Genomic DNA, 26,473 nt, shown 5'->3' on the forward strand with positions numbered 1-26,473 from the left:
TTTACTCTGCCCACACAGACACCTGGAGGCAGCTGTCAGTGGACTCCCAACCCAACCAGGACACAGGGAGTCTTGAAAACCCTCAGCCACACCCAGACAGTGTTCGGTGAAACACCAGGAAGGGCAGAGCTTTGTTGGGTAGTAAAGTGGGGCAGGCGGCCATGCTCATGATAAAACTAAGGAAACCCCACAGCCACTGCAAAAGTAAGGAAGTCGTGGCGTTAAGAGCTTTTCTGTGTTTCTTTTAATAAAAAGTTGGGATTATAAATGCTTCATTACTGGACTATTAAAAATTGAATATTACCTTTCAGGTTGGGGATATACGTCAGTGGAAAAGCACATGCTCAGTGACTGTGAGGCCCTAAAGTCAATAAAGGTAAGCAACTTCCTGGGTAAATGTGCTGGAGTAGCTCTGGTCTCAGTCTTAGCCCATAAAACAGCAGAGAAATAGGGAATTTATTTTATTTTATTTTTTACATGTTTTTCCCTCTCCCTCCCCCTCTCCCTTCCCTCCCTCCCCCTCTCCCTTCCCTCCCTCCCCCATGCACACACACAGTGCACATATATGTGTCATGGTGCATGTGTGAAGTCAGTTGTATTATGTGGGCTCCAGGAACTGAACTCTCAGCACTGCCAGACTTGCCGCCAAGTGCCTTTACCTGCTGAGCCAATCAGCTGCAATCCTTTATGAGGCTTCAGGAACGTGCTCTTTAACCCCTTAGGTACTGCCCTTCCCACCGACTCCGTCAGAACCACAGTGTACCTTCTTCCATCGCTTACTTGCCTCCCACTGTTTACTTATGAACATACATTTGGAAAATTAATCATTCGGCAGAGACAGCGCCTCATCAGGCACCTCTTGGATGCACCACTTGGCTGCATGCGGTGCTTGGCTGTTGAGCATGCTAACCTAGACCTAGGCAGAAAGGTTTACCTGGTGAGAGGGTTTCCGCTGAAGTCAGCTACCTGCAGCGCTTTACAGAAGGAGATGCTTTCAGGAATTTCGGGTATATCTGGAGGAGCAAACAAAGTCCGGCAGCACTGTTAACATTTCTTCATTTTCAGGACAAAACCCAGACACCATTAGCTCACTCCAATATGGCCCCAGCTTGTTACAACTATTTTTCTACATTTCTTCAGAAAAGATGTTCTTTAAGGAAACACATTAAAAAAATGTATGGGCCCAATGAGCAGAAGTTCTGAGTTTAATGCTTTAGCTCACACGGTTGAAAAGATGCCAACGGTTTATGTTGTTAGTTGATGTGTGTGAGTCAAAAGATGGTCTAGTGTGAATGAACTGGAGAGGTCTGCTACTCCTGGGCTTCATGTGGATGGAGTGAATCAAAGGCTCAGAGAGACTGGAAGGCTGGAGAGGATTACAGTGTAAAACCTAACGCTCCACATCAGGGGGTAAGAGAAGGCCCCTCAGCACTTGCAGTGGGAGTTATGAGAGGGAACGCTGCATGTCTGAGGAGCCGCCTTTGCCTCAGGAGCCACGGCTGCTCGACTGGACAACTTAGGTACATTGGGTCCAATCAGATCCCAGAGCAGCAAGGGTCAGGAGGCAGTGCTGAGCCATCGGAGGCGGGGAGAGTACACTTGTCCTAAATGACAACAGGGGCAGAGTAATTAATCATGATGTTCCCAGGAGGGAAACAGGCAGAAAGCATAAACTCCTGCTCAAGTTATATAAGCAGAAAAGTTGTAGAACAAACAGTCAGCTGTCTTGAATCACAGCAACAGACACTCATGACACCGAGACAAATTTCTAAACTTCAGCTAGTTTACAGCCGACCCAGGCCCTGTAAATGAAGGGCGGCCATGTTCCCTTGAGGAATGACCCCACTCCAACAGTGGAAAAGGACTCTTCTTTCCTCTTCTACCCCTATCACTCCTTTCAAAGGACTATAAAAGGCTTTTACACTGGGGAAAGCAGACCTGCCGGGGCCTATTACACACTAGCTCCCAACTGACACTGATCTGAAGCCACCCCTCCCCACCTCAAGGTAGGGACCCCACAGAGGCAGGTGATGGGATGACTGCAACTTAATCGTGTGGTGACTCCAACTGCAGCTGTTGTAACAGATGCTACACAAAAGTCCCTATTTGAGCACCTATTGATCTCGAAAGTGCTTTTATCAATACCAGTCCTCAAGGACCAAGAGAAGCAGTTTCCTCACTCTCCTTCCTCATGGGTATCATTAGTTCACTAGCCCTGTGCCCTTAGTTCACTTGTCTTTTCCACACGGTATCACAACTACCTAACTATATTGATGAAGTTATGCTGTGGCGGCCAGGTGAGTAAGGGTGGAGCAACTACTCTGATCCTGTCGGTAAGGCAAGTGTACATCCAAGGATAGGCAATTAATCCAATCAAAAGTTAAGGACCAGGAGGTCCTTACCTCAGTGAGAGATCTGGTGGATGGGTTATACAGAGGAAAGATAAATGGTTGCTCCTGACCACCAAGGAAGAATCATGGTGTTCACTAGGCCTCCTCGCATTCTGGGAGTAGCTCATGCCTCACTCTGCTTGGCCCATATACCAAGGACTTGGAAACCTACTCGCTTTAAGAAAGGTCAGAGCCATTAGGCAACTCTTTAACAGGTCCCTGCTGCTGTTCAGGCTCTTCTGCTTCTTGGGCTCTATGATCCAGAAGACAGCGTCTACTGGGCACCCTTGACAGTCCCCATAGATAATCTGTACTGGTGGTGCCTAGAACCGGATGCTGCAGCCTTACAACACCTGTCTGGGACAACTCTGAAAGACAGTGATGAAGGGAAACCTTCAAGTGAGAAAAACTTCAGATGCACGTAACTGCCTAATGTGCTTGGAAGAAGAGCTACTCAGATGGGAGGTAAACAATCATCTGCCAGCTGTGGCCGAACAGTAGGAACCTTGAAAGATGCAGGGTTAGAGAACTGGTGAGTAGAAAATCAGTGAGAAAGGCAGCAGAGAAAGAAATAAGCAGACAGATCTCTGTAATGTGCAAGGAACACGAAGATATTTGTATCAAGTGTAAATTTTGAACTGAAGGCTACCTTTGGTGACAGGGAATAAGTAGCTAGGGTGACCCACTCTATGGACAGCAGTCAGACTCTTTCCCTGACTGTCTCTGTCATTGCCCAATGTCCACATGGACAAAACGGCCATGGTGGCAGGGATGGAAGCTGTGCATGAGTTTAATAATGTATGCCTCTACTCACAAAGGTGGGTCAAAGGTAGCAGACATGCCTTCCTGCATGTAGTTCTCCTGTCAGAATTACCATCAAGGACTCACTTCACAGCCAAAGAAGTGAAGCGGTAAGTTTCTGTGTCCTGAAGCAGTTAGCTTGACAGAACAGTGGAACGGCCTTTTAAAGACACAGTTACAAGGCCATAGGTAGCAATAGCCTGGAGGTCTAGGGTAGAGTTCTCCAGAAGGCTACACCAGCATCCATTAGACCAGTATTGTTTCCCCTCTAGCCAGGACTTATGGCTCCTTAAGGGATAGTGGTGGGGATGGTCAGCATCATGGTGACCCACTAACAAAACTATTCCTTGACCTCAGGCTCTGTAGGCCAAACGGTTTTTTGTTTGTTTTTGTTTTTTATTCTAGAGGGGTAATGTTCCTGCTGAAGGCACAAATATTCCACTGAACTGGAAACTAAGGCTGTCTGTTCCCTAGCCACTTTCAGCTTCTGAAGCCTTTGAGTCAACAGGCTGAGAACTGAGTTAGTGTTGGAAAGGATGATTTATCCAGGCCATCAGGAAGAAACCGAACCCCCCCCCCCAATGCAAAAAGGTATATCCAGAATAGAAGAGATATGTGTGTCCCTTGGTGGTATGATATCCTATGATTAAGGTCAGTGAGCAACTACAATTCAATCCAGGCAGGGATGATAAATGGCCCATAACCTACAAAATGGAGGTATGATTCACCCCTCCAGATAAAGAACCAAGCAAGCCCTGCTGAGCTGCTTGCAGAGAATGAAGGAAAAACAGAATGGGTATTAGAAAAAGGTAGCTATAAATAGCCCTTACGGCTGTATGACCAGTTACAGAAATGAGCACTGTAATTGCCATGAGGGTTCGGTCCTATTTTGCTAATAACGGTGTTTTAGTTGTGTGATGATGTTAGGTAGAAGCGGTCATACTGTTTTCGCTTACAGAGTAAACATGACGTGAGGAGATACGATTACGTATCAAGCTGGCAAGTAGTGAGCTTCTGGTGGCTCATCTTGACTATTAACTTTATTGGGTCTAGAGGAAACGAAGAAACACACCTCTGGACAGGTCAGAAAAAGTGGACCTGGAAGGGTTAGATGATAGCACAGGACCCTCCCCAGGGTGAGTGGCGTCTTCCGTCTTCCCGCAGCAGTCCAGATGTGAACGGTCTGGGGAAACCAGGGCTGCTTTGCCTCCTCTCCCTACTTATGAATGCGTCTACCCCGTTGCTGCTACTCCTGCCGTCCTTTCCCAGCTTCTTCAGCCTTCCCACATGGACCGGAGCTTTGAGGACAGAGCAAGCACCAGGTTCTCAGCCTCTCACCACCCGGCCATGGCTGGACTTTCCAACCTCAACAATGTAAGCCAATCTAACCAACCCCTTTGTAATAAATGTCCCCTCTGCTAGCTCTGATCTCATACAGAGCTCTGACAAGCACAAAATACCAAGCTGGCAGGAGGGGTCTTTGCCAGTTATTAATCTGACAGGGGATAAAGATTCAGAATCTATAAAGAACTCCAAATCAAAGCATTAAATAACAAAACAACAAATAATCCAACTAAGAAATGGGTAGAGAAAAAAAAGTTGAACAGAAAGTTTTCAAATGAAGTTTTAACTACCAATAAGTGCAATGCTTAATTAACATCCTTAGCCATTAGGAAAATAATGAAAAAGAGTCACATGGAAATGACTCTTATCCCATCTCGTCCCATCAAGAAAAGGTAAGGTAACTGGTGAAGATGGGGTTACTGTTGACAGGGATGTGATGGGCCCGGTCTCGATCAAATCAGTAGAGTGGTTCCTTCAAACACTAAGTATAGCACTACCATAGTACCCAGCTATCTAGTGCTTCAGTATATACCCAAAGGAATCAAAGTCGGTACACAGTGGATATCTTTCTGTGTTTACTACAGGACCCCTCATACCGGCCAAACTACATAGCCAGCCTAGATGTCTCCCGGTGCATAAATGGGTGAAGAAAACGCAGTCCATATTCACAGTGCAGATTTAGTCTGCCATAAGGGATAAAATTATGCCATCTGTAGGAAAACGAGTGGAAGTAATGATGGAGTGAGCAAATTAAGGCAGCCTAACAAAGATGAGCACCCGGTGCTTCTTCCATGGGCTTCCATGAAAACAACATGCAGAGACAGGGTGCTGTCTAAACATGGTGGCACAGGCCCGCGACCCCAGCATTTGGGAGGCTGCGCTGGGAGACAGTGAGTCTGGGCTACATAGTAAGACCCAGGATACCTGGGAGACATAATGAAATCCTATCTCAAAATAATAACAAGAAAGGGGAGAGGGGGAGGAGAGCGGAGTGGGGCAGTCGATTAAAAATGTGGAAGAGGGGAAGGGAACAGAAAACAAAAGGTGACCAGAGCACATACGTTATGTACATGTATGGAAATGGAAGGAAACCCGTGGCTTTGCACACTTGATAGCTTCTAATTTAAAAGCGGGCAAAGGGAATAAAGAAGATAAATAAATCTGTCACAGGATTAGCACTGCTGTTTCTACAACCTAGACAGCTGTAGCACACAGGCCTGCATGGCCAGACAAGTGCTCAGCAGCCTGCACGAGTCTCTTCCTGCCACTATTCTGGGTCTGCTGGGTCTGAATTATGTTGGGGAAAAGACGTGCCTTGTAACTGCTAGGGAGGAAGATTCAGCCACACATCAAACTACAAATTCTATAGAGGTGTGATGGTCTGTCACTGAAAAAAAGTGGGGGAAAAGAGTTCAGGTAAACTTCCATTCTCTAAGACAGATAGCTCAGGAAGCAGACTTTCATTCTATCTGGGTATGAGGAACACCATTGTGGCCTGAAAAGATGGCTGGCACAGATCACGTGAATTCCAAAAAGTCTGCTCAGTAACAGTTTGGAATTCAGGAGTCCCAGGATAACAGGCCACAGCTGAGCCAGCCAAGACAAAAGCAACCTACACTAGGTCTGGTTAGAAGAAGACATTCCTCCTCCGGGTTAAGCTTAGGGGAAAATAGAGCAGGAGAGGAAATACAAAAGCAAACCTGACTTCTTTCCATTGCATGCACAATGCCGGCCGTGACCCTTACGTACCTATGCTCTAAACCAGTAATTTCAGACAAGAATGGTGTGAGTGTAACTTAGAGTGCTGAGCACTCATGTGCCTTAAAGAAAGTCACCGAGAGCTTGGGGCCCCCTGACCTCATGTTATGGCTTTGTTAGATGGCATTAGCCAAGTGACTGTTTGGTGGCTGTCCATCAGTGAACCTTAGCAAAGCTCAAGCGTAGGAGAGAAGCCATTAGCAGAGGACAAGCTCAGGCATGAATGTGAGGTAAGGAAGGGGTGACTTGGAGGACAGCACAGACTGCCAGCGGAGGGTGTGGGGACAGGACTAGAAAGCTCCCTTGATGCTGGCTCGGCCTAACCGCCCACGATTGATTTGCGGCACACAGTTTCCTTGTCTATCACAAGCAGTCACATCTCTGCCTTACAGTTAACAAATGCACTGAAGATGAGTGAGGACTTTAACAAGAATGTAAGCTTTACTGTTGAGGACTAAACCCAGAATCAGCATGTACTTCCATATAAAGGTTAGAGACATTTAGTATTATATTCTTAGTAAATTAATGCTTAGCATTAAGGTTTCCATCAACTTATTAAATTACATAACCCAAAACTTCTACTTGCCAATACTATAAAAGACAAAAAAATTTAATCTTACTTTTTGTAGCTCATATTAGACACGTCCACTTACAGCCAAGAATAAAAATAACAAAATCTCTCTCAGGCATTTTGCAAGTATCAGATTTTGTTATTTTTATTCCTCTTTTTCTCCAAAACGTTAAGATAACCTTTAATTCAGATCCACTGCAAGTTATCATCATCTCTGAGTCTGAACTGCTTTTGACAAGTGGGTTTTAGCTGTCTTGGAAGGAACACACCAAATCCAGTTTCCCAGCAGGACAGTTTCTGTGGCCTGTGTAAGGACACTCACATCAGCACCAAGCTCTGTCAGAGCAGGCAGGCCACCGTTCCGGCACTGTTTGCTGGAGGCTGCTCACACAGAGCCTTCACAACACATATAGCACTTCAGACATGATATCAAAGGACATACCCTGCCCTCCGGGGAATCTACTTTTAACAAACAGGCTGAGATTCTATTCCACCCCACACCAAAAGCAATGTCTAATTTTAGTTTATATGTTCTTATAAGAAATAAAGGGGTCAATGAACCCCAAAATTATCAAAGTGAAGCATCTCCTAATGTTCATGGCGCCAACCCACCACCATTTTGGTGACGTTAAGGCATGAAGACAAGTTGGTCTATGGGACCTTTTCCTTCTAAACATGGTTTTCAGCTCTGGTTTCAGAAGTCAGAGCCCTGTCTTCTGTGGAAGACTGTGGACAGCCTTTGTCTATCATGACACATTACACTTGAGTGGACAAATTAGGTGCTCACTGGCACTTGTTCTGTGTAGCCAATACTGAGATGGAGAGTAGCAGGCCCGTTTAGAGATACAAACATCAAAGAAATGGTCCAAGAGCACTCCACGGACATCTGGGAAAGCAGAGCTCTGGTCAATCCCTCTGTAAGAAACACACAAAGGTCCCATTGAAGATCTACAGAGCCACACTTGAGGCACTCCAGACACACTGCAGGGATTACAGATGACAGTACATGGAGAAACACAGCATACTGCCAGGTTGTCTTACGCAGAAATGGGGTGAGTGAGGAGTGAGGGTCAAAGGGAGCAAGAGTGAGTGAGCCTCCTGTTTGAAGGGTGCCGCACAGACGCCGGGGGCCACTGGGTAGAAAAGAAAAAGTCTGGGGAATAGGTGGAGGTCAAGAGCAAAGAGCATCCCTCAGATTGGCCCACACAGCAACAAAAGAGGGAAGAGGGCTGTGGCTGTAAGCTAATTTCTAGGAAGAAACTGTTGTCTTTAAAAGTGATTCGAGGACAAGCTCAACCACAAGGACTGAGGAGCCAGATGAGGAGAGGAAGGAGAACACAAACCAGCCAGACTCCAGTCACCAAAACAGCACACACTAGCTGACTAAATGAGAAAAACGGGGAGAGCATGGCAAGGTTTTCTCACCATGATGCTGAGTGAGTGAATGAGTGAATGAGAGAAGACTGTTGTTTGATCTGAAATGATGCCCAGGACTGGCAGGCTGCAATCTGTCTTTTATTAAATTATGGCAAGCATTTTTCTTACCAAAATAAGAGATGATAATCCTATGTCGGACGCCAATAAAACAACAACAAACAGCAGCTACGCTGCTCATCTGTTTAGCATGCGTCCCACTGACACAGAACCCGAATGTAATTTGGGGCATCACTTTGAGCCGGTTATACGGAGTAAGAGGTAGAGCCTTCCACATATGGAGTCAGTGTCATCATCAAGAGCAGATGCAGGAATGGCTTTGGTGAAGAAGGCAAACTCACCTGTTCCAGAGCTTTGCAAAACTTGTAAAACTGAGCTTTGGGCTTTCGTGTACACATAAACTGTCCGATTCCCTAAAGCCAGCACATCGGTGTAGACTGTACATCTCTAACTTTCCCTCAGAGATCCTGAGCACCAATATCTAGCCAAGTATCTTGTCTTTCATAGCGGTTAACTGGTTCACAGAGCATCTAAACCTTCAGATTCCAAAAGCTTCCTTGAGCTCTACATGCAATAATGTCCAGTTCCCAAGACAGTGCACTGAGCTGTCTTTCAGCGGAGGCGGGAGTTCCCAGCTGCTCCGTTCTGATTTTCCCTTATGGCTGTCCACCTCTGCTTCCTACTGTTCATCAGTCTACATCAAAAAGCCAGAGAAAGGAACAGAATTGATGAGATGACCTATCTGAACTGTTTTACTCTGCCTTGGCAGACTCCCACCATTGTCACTTTCCCACCAAGCCCCTCTCTCACGCAGGACCCCTCAGAGTCATCCCCCATCCTGGTGTGCAGCCACCCACGCCCAAGGCAATATATGACAGTGCTTAGGGAACAGGGACCTTCCGTGGTAATTCTAGATCTAAGCTCGTTTCTCCAGTCTTTCCAGTGACCGATATGTAAGTACAGCTTTGTAGACTACAGAAATTAAACTGTGTTTTTTAAAAAGATTACACAGGTACACTGGATCTCCATGTCTGAGGTCTTGGAGTAGACCAAGCCTTCAATAAGCCTGACAACTAGAAAGAGAAAAGAAGGAGTTCCTCTGAGGAAGGTACCAAGGTTCAGAGGACAGTCACTTCCATGTGTTTAAATGTTTTTCTTTAATTAAAAACAAAAAAAATAAGTAGCAGAGAGAAACCTTTCTCAGAAGGCAACAGGAATGCAGCCACATAGCAAGGGCAAAGGGCTTGGGCACAGAGACTTCAGGACCTACCTATGAGAGGGACAGAAGAGGGAATGTGGGAGCAGAGGAACAGTGCATGAGAAGTCTATCAACGGAGGGCGGCCGCTGGGATGAGAACCTCCAAGCCTCAGGGGAGCAGAAGGATAAGATCCCAGGATCTGAAGGAAACGATCTGCCGCAACATGAACCACTTCTGGGCAGAAAGCGAGCAATGTGTCTACTTGGCAGTGGAAGTGGGGGCAGGGAGGGAGAGAAGTCTGTGAGGCCCAGAATGGCACATCCTATTATGCAAAATCCAGGAATTAAGCCTCGGCCAGAAATGAGATTCAAACTCTACCCTGACAGGCTGTGGTGACATGCTCAACACTGTGACTTTGGGGACAGCCAGTACATCGTATTGATTCATTTAGAATTATTTACTACGAGAATAAAACAAGGTCCTTGTGTGCCAAACAGGCTGGCTGATTAAGACGGTTTGAATGTTGGGCTGCAGGCTGTCTGACTCAATCCTGTTTAAAAATAACTGGGATTGTCAAACAAGACTAAATATGAATGCTCTCTCCCAGTCTCCCTTTTGCTGCCACAGCTGTTCTTCTGGTAATGAAAGGGAAAAGCTAAAAGCAGAGTTTCCTCAAATGTTTCCATTTATCATGCTATCCCAAGTACTACAGACACCCAGGAGGCAGCCAGCCTTGTACAGAGCCCAGTTCCAGGCTTCCACTTCAGTGTTTAAGAAGGATGACAGTCTCCAGCCTCACAGGGCACAGGGAAGAAAGCAAGGCAGACAAGGACCCTTCATAAATGTTATTCTGTATTTGTCTTATAACAAGCCATGTTACTTGCACTGAAAAGAAAAAAGTTTGTGCTGGGTGTGGTGGTACACTCTATAACCTCAGCACAGGAGAGGCTGCGACAGGAAACTCAGGGGCCCAAGGTCAGCTCCAGTACACAGTGAAGTCAAGGCCAGCCTAGGATACATGGCACGGTGTTCCAACTAAGAATTCTGGCAACAAACATCAAAACAATCATTACAACTCAGCTTTTCCTTCCACACAGAGTTGGCTTAACCGTGTCTGCAGGTACAAGGTCTTGTTTCATAAAGACAGCATTAAGTACTAGGTTTCATACAAAATAACAGGAAAGAAATATAGCCATTTGCCATTCATTTACTTCTCTCCTAAAACCAGTTATGTTTAAATATATGTTCATATATGGTTTTGTTAAAAAGTTATTTATACTTCAAGAAATTATCAACCATCAAAAGTGAAAGAGTTTCATTCATCAGAATCTTTCCTTTTCGTTTAAAATTACAGCTTTTTGGAATTATTCTGAGTTAATACGACTAAAATAGTCACTGGTATCAAATTCTCCAGAAAAGTCTAGTAGATGTATATTTTAATCCAGAAAGTCTAACTCCACACCACCTACCCAACTCTTCCTTATCTTAGACCAAAAAAAAAAAAAAAAAAAAAAAAAAACAAAAATTCTCCCTCTGACTCACCCCTGCAGCTGCCCACCCCCCATACCCTGCAGCTGCCCACCCCCCACACCCTGCAGCAGCCCACTCTCTCACACCCCTGTAGCTACCCACCCCCCACACCCCTGCAGCTGCCCACCCCCCCACACCCCTGCAGCTGCCCACCCCCCACACCCTGCATCAGCCCACTCCCCACACCCCTGCAGCTGCCCACCCCCCCACACACCCTGCATCAGCCCACTCTCTCACACCCCTGCAGCTGCCCACACCCCCACACCCCTGCAGCTGCCCACACCCCCACACCCCTGCATCTGCCCACTCCCCCACACCCCTGCAGCTGCCCACTCCCCACACCCCTGAAGCTGCCCACACCCCCACACCCCTGAAGCTGCCCACACCCCCACACCCCTGCAGCTGCGTACCCCCCACACCCCTGCATCTGCCCACTCCCCCACACCCCTGCATCTGCCCACTCCCCACACCCCTGCATCTGCCCGCTCCCCCACACCCCTGCAGCTGCCCACACCCCCACACCCCTGAAGCTGCCCACACCCCCACACCCCTGCATCTGCCCACTCCCCACACCCCTGCATCTGCCCGCTCCCCCACACCCCTGCAGCTGCCCACACCCCCACACCCCTGAAGCTGCCCACACCCCCACACCCCTGCAGCTGCCTACCCCCCACACCCCTGCATCTGCCCACTCCCCCACACCCCTGCATCTGCCCACTCCCCCACATCCCTGCAGCTGCCCAACCCCCCCACACCCCTGCAGCTGCCTACCCCCCACACACCCCTGCAGTGGCCCACTCCCCACACCCCTGCAGTGGCCCACTCCTCTGATCCATCTCATGCTGCCAGTTTCTGTGCCCTCTTTGTAAAGTGCCTCTGCCCTTCCAGTTAGGTCACACCCTACCAAGCCATGTCTGCCTGCCACACCACTGTACACTGTCAGCTGAGAGGCTCAATCACAGGCTAAATGAGTCACTCTTCGGATAACACACACAGAGTAGGTAAGAGTGCAGAGCCAGGAGTGAAGACAGTTCTATACAAGTGCAGAGAGAAGCCATTTGGCCTAGGACACCATTCTCAACTGTTTCATTGGGTTTTTCCAAAGCACCCCTAATGTAATAATCTAACCACTGGGTATCCTAGCAGCGAGGGATCTCCAGTCTTCAAGCACAGATGGTAAGGACAGCGCGAGCTACAGAGTAAGACCCTGCAGGGGAGGGAAGGAGAAAGAAGATGGGGGGTCTCTTACGGAAACTTCTGAAAATACCATGGCATTTACCTTTGCTGGTTCTCAGCCCTAACACCCATCTCTGGGGCCACCATCACCCAAGAAGTCAAAGGGGTGCCCTAGGGTAGGCCTAGGGCACTGCCTCAAACAAGCAAGCAAACAAAACAAAACCCTGCCTCACTTGAACTCAAGACTTAGCTAGATTTAAATCACTACTGGTTGAGGAGCTGGCCATTAATGTGGCACCTCACAGTTATTCCCATGCATGACTGACCTCCACAGCAAAGCCATTTCCCCCTGCAGTGACGGGTTCAACCCCAAAAGTCTGTGTTGGGGGTCTGGTTAAACTGCCTAGGATGGAGAATCAGTGCTGTTGAGAAAGCTGCTCCGTGGGGTTAGGGATGAGGACAGGAACGGTGGATACAGATTGGAAGGCAGATCCCATACAACTCTTCCTCCTCAGGGGCCTCAGATCCCTTGGAGCTGGGGTTTCGGGTGCTGGTGAACTGCCCAACATGGGTGCTGGGAATAGAACTCAGGCCTTCTAACAGTGGGGCCATCTTTCCAAATCCTAAAATTAATTCTTTTAAGAAGTTTTCTACCTCCACTACACACTGACATTTTTTTCCCTAAAGTCATCCTTAAAAGATACAGAAGAAAATGTGGTACAAGGAAAGCACTCAAAAGAAATTCAAAACATGTTTACGTTACTCAGAGGAAAACTGTAAAAAGCTTTCAAATTACAAGTTGTCAACTGACAGATGAAAAGATCCTCATAAGGGTGTTTAAGTTCCTTAGAAGACACAACAGAACTCAGACACTGAAACTGGCACGTTTCTTCAAAGTGTCCATCACACACACTCTCTGCCCCTCGCCTTCCCCGCTCTCCTCATGTTGGCACTGGATGAATGTTATGAAATACATGTTGTAAAACTAGTGTTTTCTCTGTAATTTACAAAAAAAAAAAAAAAAGTCAAGACTAAGGCCCAGAACATTCCAGCTAAATCACACCCTGAAGATGTGATGTTGTGGCTGGGCTGACTTCTGTGCCCTTACAACAATCTTCATAGGTGCCACAATCCAAATTTCTGGCCGGGGAGGCAGCAGGTGAGATCCTTGCTTTTACTAAATGGTAATTGAATCTCCGTAACAGACACTTGATTTTTTTGAACTGGGCAAAACTAATGTTCTGTACACATTGACTATCTCTTGTCTGAAATGCCTGAAACCAAAACTATTTTCGATTTTGGAATTTCTGAATTTCAGACTCGTACATAGACATTGCCAGGTGTCTTAGGAGTTTTTGTTACTGTAATAAAACCGAAATGAGCATCAGCAACTCAGGGAGAGAAGAGTGGAGTTTATTTCATCTTAAAGTTCATCTGAGTTTCCACTATGAAGGGAAGTCACGGCAGAAATCTAGAGGTAGGACAACTGCAAGGCCATGGAGGAGTGCTGCTTGCTGGATTACTCCTCATGGCTTGCTCATAGACCACTTGCCCAAGGGTGGTACTGCCCACAGTGAGCTGGGTCCTCCCTCAATTGTCAATCAAGAAAATGCACGATGGGCTTGCCTACAGGCTGGTCTGGTGCAGACATTTTCTCAGTTAAGGTTCCTACATCCCAAATGACTCTAAGTAAATGATTCTCAACCTGTGGGTCGTGACACCCTAGGGAATGTATATCAGATATTTTACATTACTGTTCATAACAGTAGCAAGACTATAATTAGAATGTAGCAATGTTTAAGGTTGGGGGTCACGGCAAAATAAGAAACTGCATTCAAAGGGCCCAGCATTAGAAAGGTTGAGAATCACTGCTCTAACTTGTGCCAAGTTGACATTAAATTAGCCAGCACATCGGCTGAAAATCCCTATAGCCAAAATTCACTTGGGTGCTCAATGTTTCAGACTGTGAAATATTTCAAACGTCAGATTTTCAAATTAGGGGCATGTAATCTATCCATAGATTGCTGCAGATTTAAATGAAGACCAGGATGGTCAGACTGTAGCATCCTTTCAGCCTAAATGCTACTTTAGCATCTAGACCCAACTAAGAACTGCCCAGGTTGCAGTTACTAGCTCCCAATTTAAACTTAAAATTCTTAGATTTTTAAATACAAACTTTGGTTGTCTGGCTTCAGAAATTCTGACCTGGCTGAGATGGAGACATGGGATTTTAGCAGAGATTCTACGTAGGTGGTCTCAGAGCACATCTGCAGAAACAACTGCTCCAAGTGAAGGAAGACAGACCACAATCCAGAGTTAACACTTCTAGAAAGAGTGCATCCTAGCTGCCATCACCACCCTTGAAACCAGCGCTCTCTCTGGCTGACGACAGCGAGGGGCTTCTGCGTCACTGCCCGTGGAGGTGTGTTTCTGGTCTACCCTCAGACCTGCAAGCAGGACTATATGAAGATGAAGACAGCTTGCACATGCCGAGAACACATGGCATCGTGTCCTCTCCCGGTCCACAGCTATTGCCTGATGTGCAGAGCGGCAGTGAGGGTTTGGCTCTAAAACTAAACGTAGAGGTTTCGGTACAACAACTTGAAATGTACTATGAATACCAGCTCATAATTTCACAGATGTGGGACCATCCTGTTTTCACACGTTCTCTCCCACTCACCTACCGGCTCCTGAGTAGCTCGAGTACAGTTCATACAGTGCAGGCTGCATGCACAGTCCAGAGACCCCCACCCTCCTAGCATCTCTATATAATAGGCAGGCCTATCATAAAACAAAGACAGACACGATGCTCCCCGCTATGATCACCCCTAGAAACACAACGGAAGAGCTAAAAATGGTGGCACGAATGGAAAGCTCAGCCTGCTCACCTGCTCATTTGTCCGACCAGAAAGGGAGTGCTGGACCATGTGGCAACAAGTGAGAAGGGGTGATCTTTGCCCACTAAGATTTCGGCAGTCAAGACAGTCATAAATGAACTAAGTAAAGCCAGGCATGGCGCGTGGCACCTGTAACCCCAGCTATTTGGAGGATTTGGAGAGGAGAACCTCTTGAATCAAAGAGTCAAGTGCAGCTCTGACAGTATCAGGAGATTTCTATGCTGGCAAAAGTAATAAATAAAATGAACCACACATAGTGGGATACTCAACAGACAACCTTAATCACTATGGAGGAAATTTTATAATGACCACATTGCTTTTCTAACTCTGAAGGGGGGAACAACCCAAATGAAATACACCTGCAAAGGCTCAGAAGAAAACATGTCTTCACATGGACTAAGAGCCTGGTCCCATCCACAGCCAATGTTTAAGCTGCAGAAAGGCAATGCAGAGTGCCAGGCTGCACGCCTTCCTTTCCTGCTGAGTCTACCTCACTGCAGCAACAGCCATGCCTGTGCAATTCAGTCTCACCCCACAGTGTCCAGGTGCACTCAGGATGCAAGTGGAGTGCTGTGAAATTCCTCCATCAATCACAGCAGCAGCAGCTGTCCGAGGCACACCCACCATTGTCAGCAACACTGTCCCTCAGTAAGGCTGACCCTTGGCAAACAGTAATCACTGCTGTTTCCTCTAGGAAATGGAGACAGCTAATGCAGTTTTCCTCTGATCTCTCAAACTGTGTGAAAAGACTAACACAGTGGGAAGCTCAAGGAACTCTCTGCCCTTCCCTCACACCTTACCCTCAGTCCTGCCTGGGGTGCCCAGGCCCGGTCAGCTTCCTCAGCTCCCCTTTTTTACCTCTTCCTTCATGGTTTGCTTTTCTGGACTCTTGTTCAGCTGCCCTTTAATGACCAAGCCAGGGTTCTGTCCTTCCACAGGCTACGCATAATGGATTCATTTATGACAATGACAACAGCCTAATCTGCAAAGCATTGGCTTCATCTCTACAGTGCATCTCTGCAAACCACTGTCCTGTCATTCCCTGTCTGACCTTTTCTATGGTGTCAGTCTACACTGCTGGTTCTTCCAGAGCCCACCCCACGTTCTTTCCCTTTACAGAACGTTCTTCAGGCTCGTCTGTCTCTCCAGCAGCTTTAGCTCCTCCTCAGAGCGGTTTCGTTCACACTGGAACATCAGACCTCAGTAAAGATGGCAGAGTCTCAGCCCTTCATCTCTTCCCCCAAAAGCACCCTTTAAATCTCAGGTCCTCATATTTAGCTGCCATGGACCCTTTCCACGGACAAAGTCACCTTACCCTCATGTGCCCACAGCAGGAGACATCCTGTCACCGGCTCCCATCTCTCAAGGTGAGGGTTGAGGGTCATCTCAGGTATAAACTCCCATTGCCCCCACAGCAGCACCCCATCTTGCCGGCTTGCAGCTGCCCTCAGGTTTGGTCCATTTGTCTGGTTTCCTTCACAGGTCCACCCGGTCCTTAAATAACTTCAAGCCTCCTGCTAGGTCCAGGGAGATAAGCGCACCACTCTACAGCACCACCTTCACAGCTACGGAACGTGTGCAGAAAGATGCGTCTGCGCTTCTTCAGCCTTTCAGATCTGTGGCTGCCTTCGTCTCTAGTGTAATCTTTCATTGGCTCCAATAATGTATTTCATTTTCCCCAAATTTCTATATCACCTCGAGCCTTCTAAGCCAAATCTCATCACAGTTTCAGGAGCACAGGTGAGAAAACTTCTTTGTCTCCATCAACTGCCCGTTCCCCAGAGCTTAACTGTTTCCATTCTGAGGAAGCTGTCCTTAGCCTCCCCTGCTTGACGAAATCCAGGGCCATTGTTCATCCTCACCCTTGGTGGCTGGGAAGCCTGGTCCTTACGCTTTGCAACACCATTACATGAAAGTTGACAGCAAAGTTAAATACTTCAAGTGCATGGCCTTTCGACAGGCACTCTGTAAACAATGGTGGGTAAACAGAGAACACATTGCTTCATGGCACTTTAGAAAGTCACACACGTATCCCTGGCCTGTTCCTGCCCACATGTCCCCACATGCCTTTATGACTTCAGGGCCACAGGGTGAGCGTGGTCCCCCAACAGGTTCCAGCAATGGTGGGAACTGAAACAAGCACTTTAATGCTGGAGGCTCATCCTTCTCCACGCAGCCCGGCTGGCTCACACTATACTCTTCTGAAACTTCTCTCCTGTGTGAGCTACACTACGCCAGCCTTAGCTTGGACATCTAGAGCCTTCCCGTTGGTGTTAAAGTTATGTCTCTCCACAGAGGTAAAAAAAATAGTTGAGTTACATGGATTAATCTGAGCCAGTACCTATTTTGACACCAGAAACGCTCACAACATGTATAAAGTAAATAAAAGCAGTATATGCACATCTATTGATAAATGATACCAATTTTGTGAAACAAGTAATAAAAAGGGAAATCCGAAAATATTAATGACAATTATTTCTGGCTAAAGAATATAAATGTCGTACTGAGGGAGCAGAATTGTAATTGTTTTAGAACGAGAACACCTAGACCAGCTCTACGCCTAAATCACACAACTGGAGTCAGCCTTTAACCCACGCTCAGTGTTAGCATCTCTAGAGGAAGAGCTGCTGCCAGGGAGATGCTCTGAGGACTGAATGAGAAAGCACATATGAAGGACTGTACCTCATACTGGTACACAGTAGTAAAGCTGCCAGCAAAGGACATCCACGCGGCTGTCCTTTATTCACAGAGCTGGTTCTTTGTTGCTATTCTCCTTAATACTCTAAAAAGCTCAAACTAAAACAGCTGTGGCCCTCACAGTCACCTCGATGACCTTCCCAGGGCAGGGCTCCTCTAGTCCCCTTTGGGGTAAGGAGCAAGGAAGCCTGTGGACTGACAAGACGAGCCATGGCAATGAGCTCAGAGCCCAGGACAAGTTTACAGCAACCAAGTGACACCGAGGGCCGATGCCACCCCGACCTCGCACCACCCGGCATCTACGTCAGGAATCCCAACTTTCCCAGCAGTGCTCAGTGGACAGCCACACCCTTGGAAAGGCGCACTGGGTGAGCTGGTCAGCAGCCACCAGAGCCCACAGAGTCAGAGGGGAAAGCCACACCTGCTTCTGAGGGACACTCGCTGCTCTCTAATGGCTTTGTTTTTTCCTTTAAAGGTACAAAGCATGTACGTTCTGAGCTCCCTTCTTGGATCCTAGAAATATATCCATCTCTTGCCACAAGAGCACCATACTACCTCAGAACTACTGTGTTGTGCCTTTCTTCTCTGGATGAGAGCCTGTTACTGGCCTCAAAATGGTCACAAACAACATGGTGTCATCTAGTGTTGATGTCCCTAGTAACCAAAGTAACTAAATTAAGTGGAACCTTTGGGAAGTGAACAAGTTGTGAGGAGAGTTTATTCCTTATAAAAAAGGCTCCAGTCAGGTCCCTTGTTCACTCTGCCACCACAGGGCATCCTGAAGGTGCCATCCTCAAAGCAGACAGTACCATATCCTCACCAGATACAGCATCTGCTCGGCTCGTGAACTTCCCAGCCTCTCAACTACAAACACAAAATCTCCCGCTTTTGTTTTGTTGCACAAGTGTGAAAAAACTAAGAAACTCCCTCTGGAAAACCAAAAAGGAAAACTGTTTCTGTCTTCAATTCAGAGGTAGTTCACCCAGAAACTGACAACTTCACATCTCTAAAAACGTAGAACAAACTATTAGCCTTGACTTTATTATCTTCAACCACAAGCCAAAAAGAGCGCCACTCTCTTATGGTGCCTAGCGATAACATCTTCAAGCCTCAGTTTCCTAAACCATCCTGACACAATGGTACCCCCAAGTCACAGGACGCAGGTGAAGGTAAACATAAAGGGCAAGCCTGTGACAGTGTACGCTGCTTGTCATGTCTGTCACTCCTTCAGCTGCTTCTCAGCTGCGTCCTCACCAACTCCTGAATTCTGGCCCTCAGCACTATCTCAGATTTTCATGGCCAAAGGAAAGCGGGCGGGTCTAACTGCTGCCTGCTGCTGCGGTCCGTCCTCCACACAAGGTGCTCTCAGCACTGCAGGCAGCCTCTTCATTAGTCCAATGCCTAAAGTCTTCATAGATGAAGCAAACTAGGACTTAGAAAGGCCAAAGCAATCAATCTGTTAAGTAACAATCGCTGGCTCCAAATCCTTTAATGACATCGTGTTGCTTAAGTCAAGCGCTTCAAGGATTCACCAAAGTAAAACACCAACTTTTCAACTCTATCCTAATGTTAAGTTTCAGGTTTCAAGTTAGAAATCAGCCTTGTTAGCATAAGGCTGTCTACTAACTCTCAGTGGCCACCGATGATCTTTACCTGTCTCCGGATGTGCGTCCTTTCTACAGATGTGGGAAGAGCACTACTCTGTTCTGTTCTGGGGTGCATGGGTATTTCCTACAGATGTGGGGCTCACTGCTAGAAGGAGGTAACATTACGGCAGGATTGTGTGGCTGTGACTGTTTGCATGAGTGTTTGCTAGGTGTGAGCAAGTTTATGCATCAACTCGACTACAGCACCATGTGCCAAACTAAACTGTCTTTCTGGGCGTGTGTGAGGATGCTTCCAGGTGAGATAAACACTTAAACAGACACAGTCCATGATGCTAACCACACTCCTCAACGTAAGAACCATGCAAGAGTTTCCGTTCATTTCCTGGAACTCCAGTTTCCCGAGGGAGGAGAGCATGAATTTCTCAGTGTTCTCGACTATGTGAGGTGGTCCCCGCGTACTGCCCTCCCCCTCCTCTTCTTCGTGTTCTTTCTCTGGCACAAAATGATACTAAAACAAATGTTAAAAACCAGGTTTTCAGATGATCTTGTGCTGGACCGGGAACCAGGGTTCCCTTCTTTTCTTCTAGCTATCTGCCATTTCTCAGCTCCTTTCAGCCAAGAAACCCAAACATGTCTCCCATAAGGACCTCGGAGACCTTGGATGACAATGCAATTCCACAAGGAGAAGCCTAGATCTATGAAGCTGTGTGGTGCAGAAGCCCTCAGCATCTACCCCGTACACTATCCTTCACGCTACACTGTACATTCAGCAGTAATGAAATCACCCCATTTTGTTGAAACACCAGGCTTTTTAAGTATCAGTCTATAGCAACTAGTGGGGATTTCCTACCTTAACCTGGCACCGTTCCCTGTGACACACCAATCAATTATCTGTGCAATTGTAGAGCTCATTTACTACCGTTCCTATGCCCTCTGTATATTAAGGCTGTCAGTGGAGAGCCAATAGGTAAGCACTGACATAGCTTTATGTTTAATGATATCACTGGTTCTATAGATCTACAACAATACTGCAAATGTATTTATAATAAACAAGTGACAGAAAGCTGGGAAAGCCACTTGCTCACTGTCCAGTTCAAGACTGCCTGGACCACACGAAGCCTTGCTCGAAGCAAACCAAGAAAGAAAACAAGCAATTCTGTAACTAGGCTGTAGGAATTGTTAAAGCAAATATTTATTTACAATAAAAAATTGAGTTCAAAAAATAAGTACATTTAAACAATAATTAAAGCCTACCCTATTTCAACATCAAACCACAACAGCTTTTCCTCTTCTGTGTACTGACATATTGACATCTTACTGACATATTAACTCCAGTGACTGAAAGCTGAGGTGCTATGAGGTTTTAGCATTTAACACACATGTACAACAGTCATTTACATGTAGTTTTATCTGTAGTACTTTTGAGTTTTCCTCTTTAAATGGCAGATGAACTTAACAAAGAGCCTTATACTTTTAAGTATTCGGTAAGAAAAAACTAAGGGGGTAAGGAAAGTCCTTGCCACGGAAGCATGAAGTTGTGAATTCAAATCACTAGCATTTATGCTTTAAAAAAAAAAAAAAAAAAAAAAAAAAGGAAAGGAAAAGCAGGTGCAGAAACACACCCTTTATAATCCTAGTGCTAGGGAAGAAGAGCCAAGAAACTCTCTGGGAATCACTATCCATTTGGTACAGCCTAACTAGTGAGCACCAGGATCAGCAAGAAGCCCTGCCAGAAAACAAGATGGAGAGCAGCTGAGGGAGCTATCCACCATCAACCTCTCACATACACACACACACACACACACACACACATATGCAAATGTACCCTTCCCCCACAAACATTTATAAACAAAGACAAGAGCTAGTTAACTAACAGCATTTAGTGCTTCTCATTCCCAGACTTTCTCTCTAAGGTCCTTTGTCCCTTTCCCAGAGTTGTCTAGCCTGACATGCTATGTAACCGTGAGAGCACGTGACTATCCACGAAGAGGTGCCATCCAGCACTCAGCCGCCCCAAGGCTCAGCACCACTGGCCTCAAAACCACAGTGAAGCAAGCTGTATGAGCAGTCACGGCCTGGCACTTTCCGGCTGTAAGCAACAATGCCACTAACTCCAGAGATGCTCTGCATGGGAAAGAAGCCACTGCCCTACGGTGGCTATGATTTTATTCCAGGAGAAAGAATTGTGATTAGCTTTGCCTCGTACAACAGCCTGCGTACAACAGCCTGCTGGATGTAAACCCATCAGTATTTGGGGGGTAAAAGAAAAATCAATAAGCAACTCTGCATGTAAAGACTGAGGGACAGGGACAGGTGTTGGGGGTTGGAGGTACAGAAGGAATGATAAGGATAAAAAAATGGAGAAATTCTTCAAAGAACCTATAAAGAACTTATCCATACACACACACAGACACAAAATACATCACACACATATAATCAGAGGTTATTTTCAGTTATTATGGACTTGCTAATTAAAAGAAGAAAAATAGGCAATGTTACATAAATATACTATTATTCAGTACAATTTTGCTGATAATGAGACAGGAGCCACATTAGAAGAAGACTATGCTTCAAATTTTCTGTGTTCTGGTACAAAATGGGAAAGTTAGGTACCCTAAGGAGATTCTTCTAGACAGGAACCAAAAAGACTGAGGAACAGCAAGAAAAAAAAAAAAAAAATCAAGCAAAAAGCATAAAATATGCTCATTTAGATTTGTGTCTTAACTTCTAAGCCATCTCTCCAGCCCCAGAATATGATTTTCTATGCACAGAAGCCCAGCTGCTTTCTATGTTCACTTTTAAAATAACCACTATAATCTAGAATTAAGTGCTGCTGTGGTTTGAACAAGAGTGGCCGGATTGGTTGATATATAGTGAGTATTTGTCTCTCGGTAGGTGGTCTATTTAGGAAGGATTGGGAGGTGTGGCCTTGCTGGAGGAGGTGTGCCACTGAGGGTGGGCTTTAATGTTTCAAAAGCCCACGGCAGGCCCAGTCTCTGCCTGCTGCCTGTGAATCAGGACACAAGCTCTCAGCTACTGGTACAGCACCATGCCTGCCTGCCTCGCTACCATGATGGTCATGGACTAACCCATCTTACAAGCAGAGGTGCAGGATTGTCTGAGGCAGAGAAGTTAGGCTCACAATCGTGTAAGACTCCTGAAGGAAGTCTATGACAAGTCTGGGTGCTGACTTCTAAAATACTGCTACTGACTGTCTTTCTGGTAGACTAAGAAAGTCAGCAGCACCTAATGGGAGTTGAAGGCCCTGGGAGGGTCAGCAGCCCCTGGCATGGTTTGAAGGCCCTGTGAGGGTCCAAAAGCCCTGGAGAGTTAGCAGCCCCTGGGAGGGTCAGAACCCCCTAGCAGGGGTAGCAGCCCCTGGGAACGAAGGCACAAGTCTCAAGGCCACTTCAGACCCACTACTTCAGAATCTTCAATTTAACAAAACTGTCAGGTTGTCACTGCACGTTCAAGTTCAGCATGCAGTAATCCAATGGCTGTGTGGTCTGGCACCAACAACTCGCCCTCTTCCTTCACAGTCAGAGCACTGCCTTTTAGAAACGCAGGAACTGTCATTCCATTGAAAGCCTTCAAGAGGCGACCAGCCCTGGTGGGCAGGGAACTCAAGACAATCAGCTTCTGTCTGAGGGAGGCAGCTCCAATTAGTGCGACAGAAAAGCAAAGACTAGACAGACCTCAGACAACAGCCCCAGATCCTCAGTGTCCCAGAGTAGACAGAGCAGGTTCTCACACAGCCTCTAACAGGCTGCAGGCTTTGTGACCTTTATTTATCTACACGGTTGCCTTGGAAATTTATATTAATGGCATTTTATCTGCCAAAAAATTAGTTGTAAATAAAAGGGAAAGAGAGGAAGCACATTGAGCCCTGCCCATCTGGAGTGGCCTGAGACCCTGCTCTCGTTAGTTATAACGCAGTGACCCTTGTTCTGCTCTGTCACTCCGGCAGGGCTTTGTCCTGAACCCACCCACCCATGCTCCATGCCGCATTCTTCTTACATCCATGGTGGTTCCTGCCCCTTAGCCCATGGACCTGTCTCCTCCACCCCAAATTACCACATTCTCTAGCCAGCCAGATAATGAAGGCAAGGCTCTTCTAGGACAGTGTGAGGCCCTCGGCTATTTTTAAACAACCTCAGAGAACTTGAAAAAAAAAAAAAAAGAGTTGCTGGATCCTTCATAAGGCCCCAACACTTGCAAAAGGCATGACTTGAATTCAAGGTTTCTAAAGTTCAAAGTGAGTATCCCCAGGGCAGGTAATGGTATGCCCCGTCACGACCTTCAGGCATGCTTAGCTGCGTTTGTCAGTCTGCTGGGGTTAGAAATGAGCACAGGGAAGAGGCATGTCGCTCTCCCCCCAGCTACAAGTACTGCCCTGAGAACTGTGCAACCAGGAAGTAACCGGCCACCACCGGTTCCCATCACCTCTAACACAGAACTAATCGCTTGCTCCTTCTTCTTCATGTACTTCCCAGCCCTTTAATTAATTTCTCCTTTCTAATTCCAATTCCAAAGATGCATTTTATTTCCTCAGACTTTTTGATTTCAGATACGAGTTGGTGGCTGCTTCTCCACAAAATTAACAGGCAGCTTTATAACTTTTCTGTTGTTACTGTTGTTGTTAGTAACTCAGGTTACTGCTAAGACGAGAAGTCCTTTCTATCTTATAGGCACTTCCTGGGTGCACCTCCAGCCAGGCCAGGTCCCCCTTTAAACTCCAGTGTAGAAAAAGTCTGCTCAGGACCAGAAATCCTCTGGGAGGGAGGAGTCATCTCTCTGGACAGCCATCTTGAAGCGTCTATCTGATGGTTGGTACAGAAAGGTAAGCGTGGAGAACCATTCTTCCCTTAGTCACTGGTAAATGGATACCACAGCAAGGACAGAAGCAGAAAAGTCCACAGATATGGGACATAAAAGTTTCCTGCGTGGGGAATACAGCGAAGTGGCCCCAAGAGAGCTGGCTAGTGGACAGGGAAGGACATAGCAGCTAGAACAGAAGCAGTCAGACAGGGCCGATGGACCCGAATGGGATCAGCTACAGCTGCTGGACTGTCCGCTATGCTCCCAGCCTAAACGTAAAACCCAGGTTACCAGAGCTATCTCTTGTTCTGTGACCCATAAGCCAGTTTAAAACACGGCTCTTTCTCCCCTGTACTTTCAAACTAAGAGATAGTTTTCACAAGAGATAAAAAGGAGGGGCCCTTCTTCTTCACCACTGTAACAATGATGCACTTCCAAGGATGGTTCTTGGGCCTACAGTGTCTGAAAGGCAGAGACTGAACTACAACTCACAGGTTGTTTTTGTTTTTGTTTGTTTGTTTGTTTGTTTGTTTTTAGAAAAAAAGATGTGTCATGAAAGAGAAATGAAACAGCTCTTCTTCACAGAAATAATTCTAGCTATATTGGGCCCTAGCCTGAGGAAATAACCAGGGTCCTTGTAAGACTGAATACCACCCCTAGAGAGGACACAGCAGGAGCTGCTGTTCCCCTTACTCCCAGTATGCAGCAGGGGGACAGGATCTGGAAAGGATGCCAACCAGACTCTACTCCAACAGGAGAGGCACCTGGATCTCCCTTGTACCATGTTTAATAATGGGAAAAGGTGAAATAGTAAAACCCAAACTCAAAGTCAGCCACATAAATGCAGGAGAGCATAGCCATCGACCCCTGATTAAAAGCGCAGACAGCTCACTGCACCTCCGTCTGCTGGGGTAGGTCACTCTACACTGTCATCAGGAGATGAAACTTTCTGTGTCGTGGCCTCTCTAGACTGAACCCAAACACTGACTGGCAGCTTTCAATGCCAGTTTCAGTAAAAGGGGCCAGTGCTGGTCACATTCACCCATAACCCTAGTACTCAGGAGGCTGACGCAACAGACTGACACAGGTTCGAGGCCAGCTGGGCTTCACAGTGCGTAGGAGAGTTACAGACAAGGACCTTGTCTCACAAAGCAAACCAAACTGAGCAAGGTAAGTCACATGGTCTCCAGCCAACTTGCGGGGTGAAGACTGAAGCTCCTTTTAAAAGTTACAAAAACCGTGTTGGTAAATAGTATGTTGACCAACTACTTAAAGTGTTATTAGCCAAGCATGGTAAGCCAGCCTGGGATCCTCGTACTTAGGGGGCTGAGGTAGGAGGATTGCAAGTTCAAGGGCAGGCTGAGCTACAAAGTAAGACCCTGTCTCAAAAACATAAAATTTAAATCTCATCAATGTCCATACACAGAAAAACTATACACAGCTTTCCCACAGCTACAAAAAGCATCTCCAGTAACCTTTATACACTCATTGTTATTAATCATGCCCCAGCCTCAAAACCCACCAGAGGACAGACAACCCAAGGGGGATGGGTGCCTTCTTACCATTCCGAGACACGTCGAGTTCCACCAGCTGCATGAAGTTGGCTATTTCTGGAGGGAGCCGCTGGATTTCATTATCACTGAGTCCAAGCTTTCGTAATTTGACTAGCTGGAAAAATTGCTGAAAAAGAAAATGGTTTTACATGGGTTTCACACATATTTGCATGACCCTGCAAGCTCACAGAACATTTCAGCTTCTATTCTGAGACTGATAAAGACTGCACCAATGTCAGTTCCCTGATTTGAGTAGTAAGCCGCTCATATGAAATACCTTCATATAAAAATATAAAATATCTGATTTGAGTAGTAAGCTGCTTATATGAAATATCCTCATGTACAAATATAAAATATAAATATATCTTTATATACAAAGTTCCTCTCAGGACATACGATTTTTGTGCATTCCTATCCATCTTTATTTAAAATAAAAATTTTAAAATATGAACAATCAACTTCACGAGAATCGATTGCCATTATCTACTGATTAGAACTAACATTAAAACTGTGATATTAAATAAACATGTAAACAGAAGAATGGAATTTAGAAAAGAGAAAAGTGTTTATATTAAATATAATACATTAATTCTATTGATTATAGATCTAATATCTCACATTGTATGCGGCAAGTTAAAAAAATATTTTGATCAAGAATCAAAAGTCTGCACTGGATCCCCATGACAGAGGCAGACTGA

General features: G+C 46.2%; 1 protein-coding gene across 1 annotated transcript in view; it reads right to left on the reverse strand.

The window, feature by feature from the left end:
* The window catches only part of LRRC1 (leucine rich repeat containing 1), a gene marked incomplete at both ends in the record, with an annotated part of 106,571 nt that overhangs the window by 39,590 nt on the left and 40,508 nt on the right, over window positions 1–26,473 (reverse strand). Inside the window, 2 exons of the mRNA XM_080934020.1 lie at window positions 935–1,013; window positions 25,785–25,902. Coding sequence (XP_080790146.1) covers window positions 935–1,013; window positions 25,785–25,902 — 197 coding nt within the window. The remainder of the gene's footprint in view (window positions 1–934; window positions 1,014–25,784; window positions 25,903–26,473) is intronic.

Source organism: Micromys minutus (genome assembly GCF_963924665.1).
Source record: "Micromys minutus genome assembly, chromosome: 21".
NCBI classification, from domain to species: Eukaryota; Metazoa; Chordata; class Mammalia; order Rodentia; family Muridae; genus Micromys; species Micromys minutus.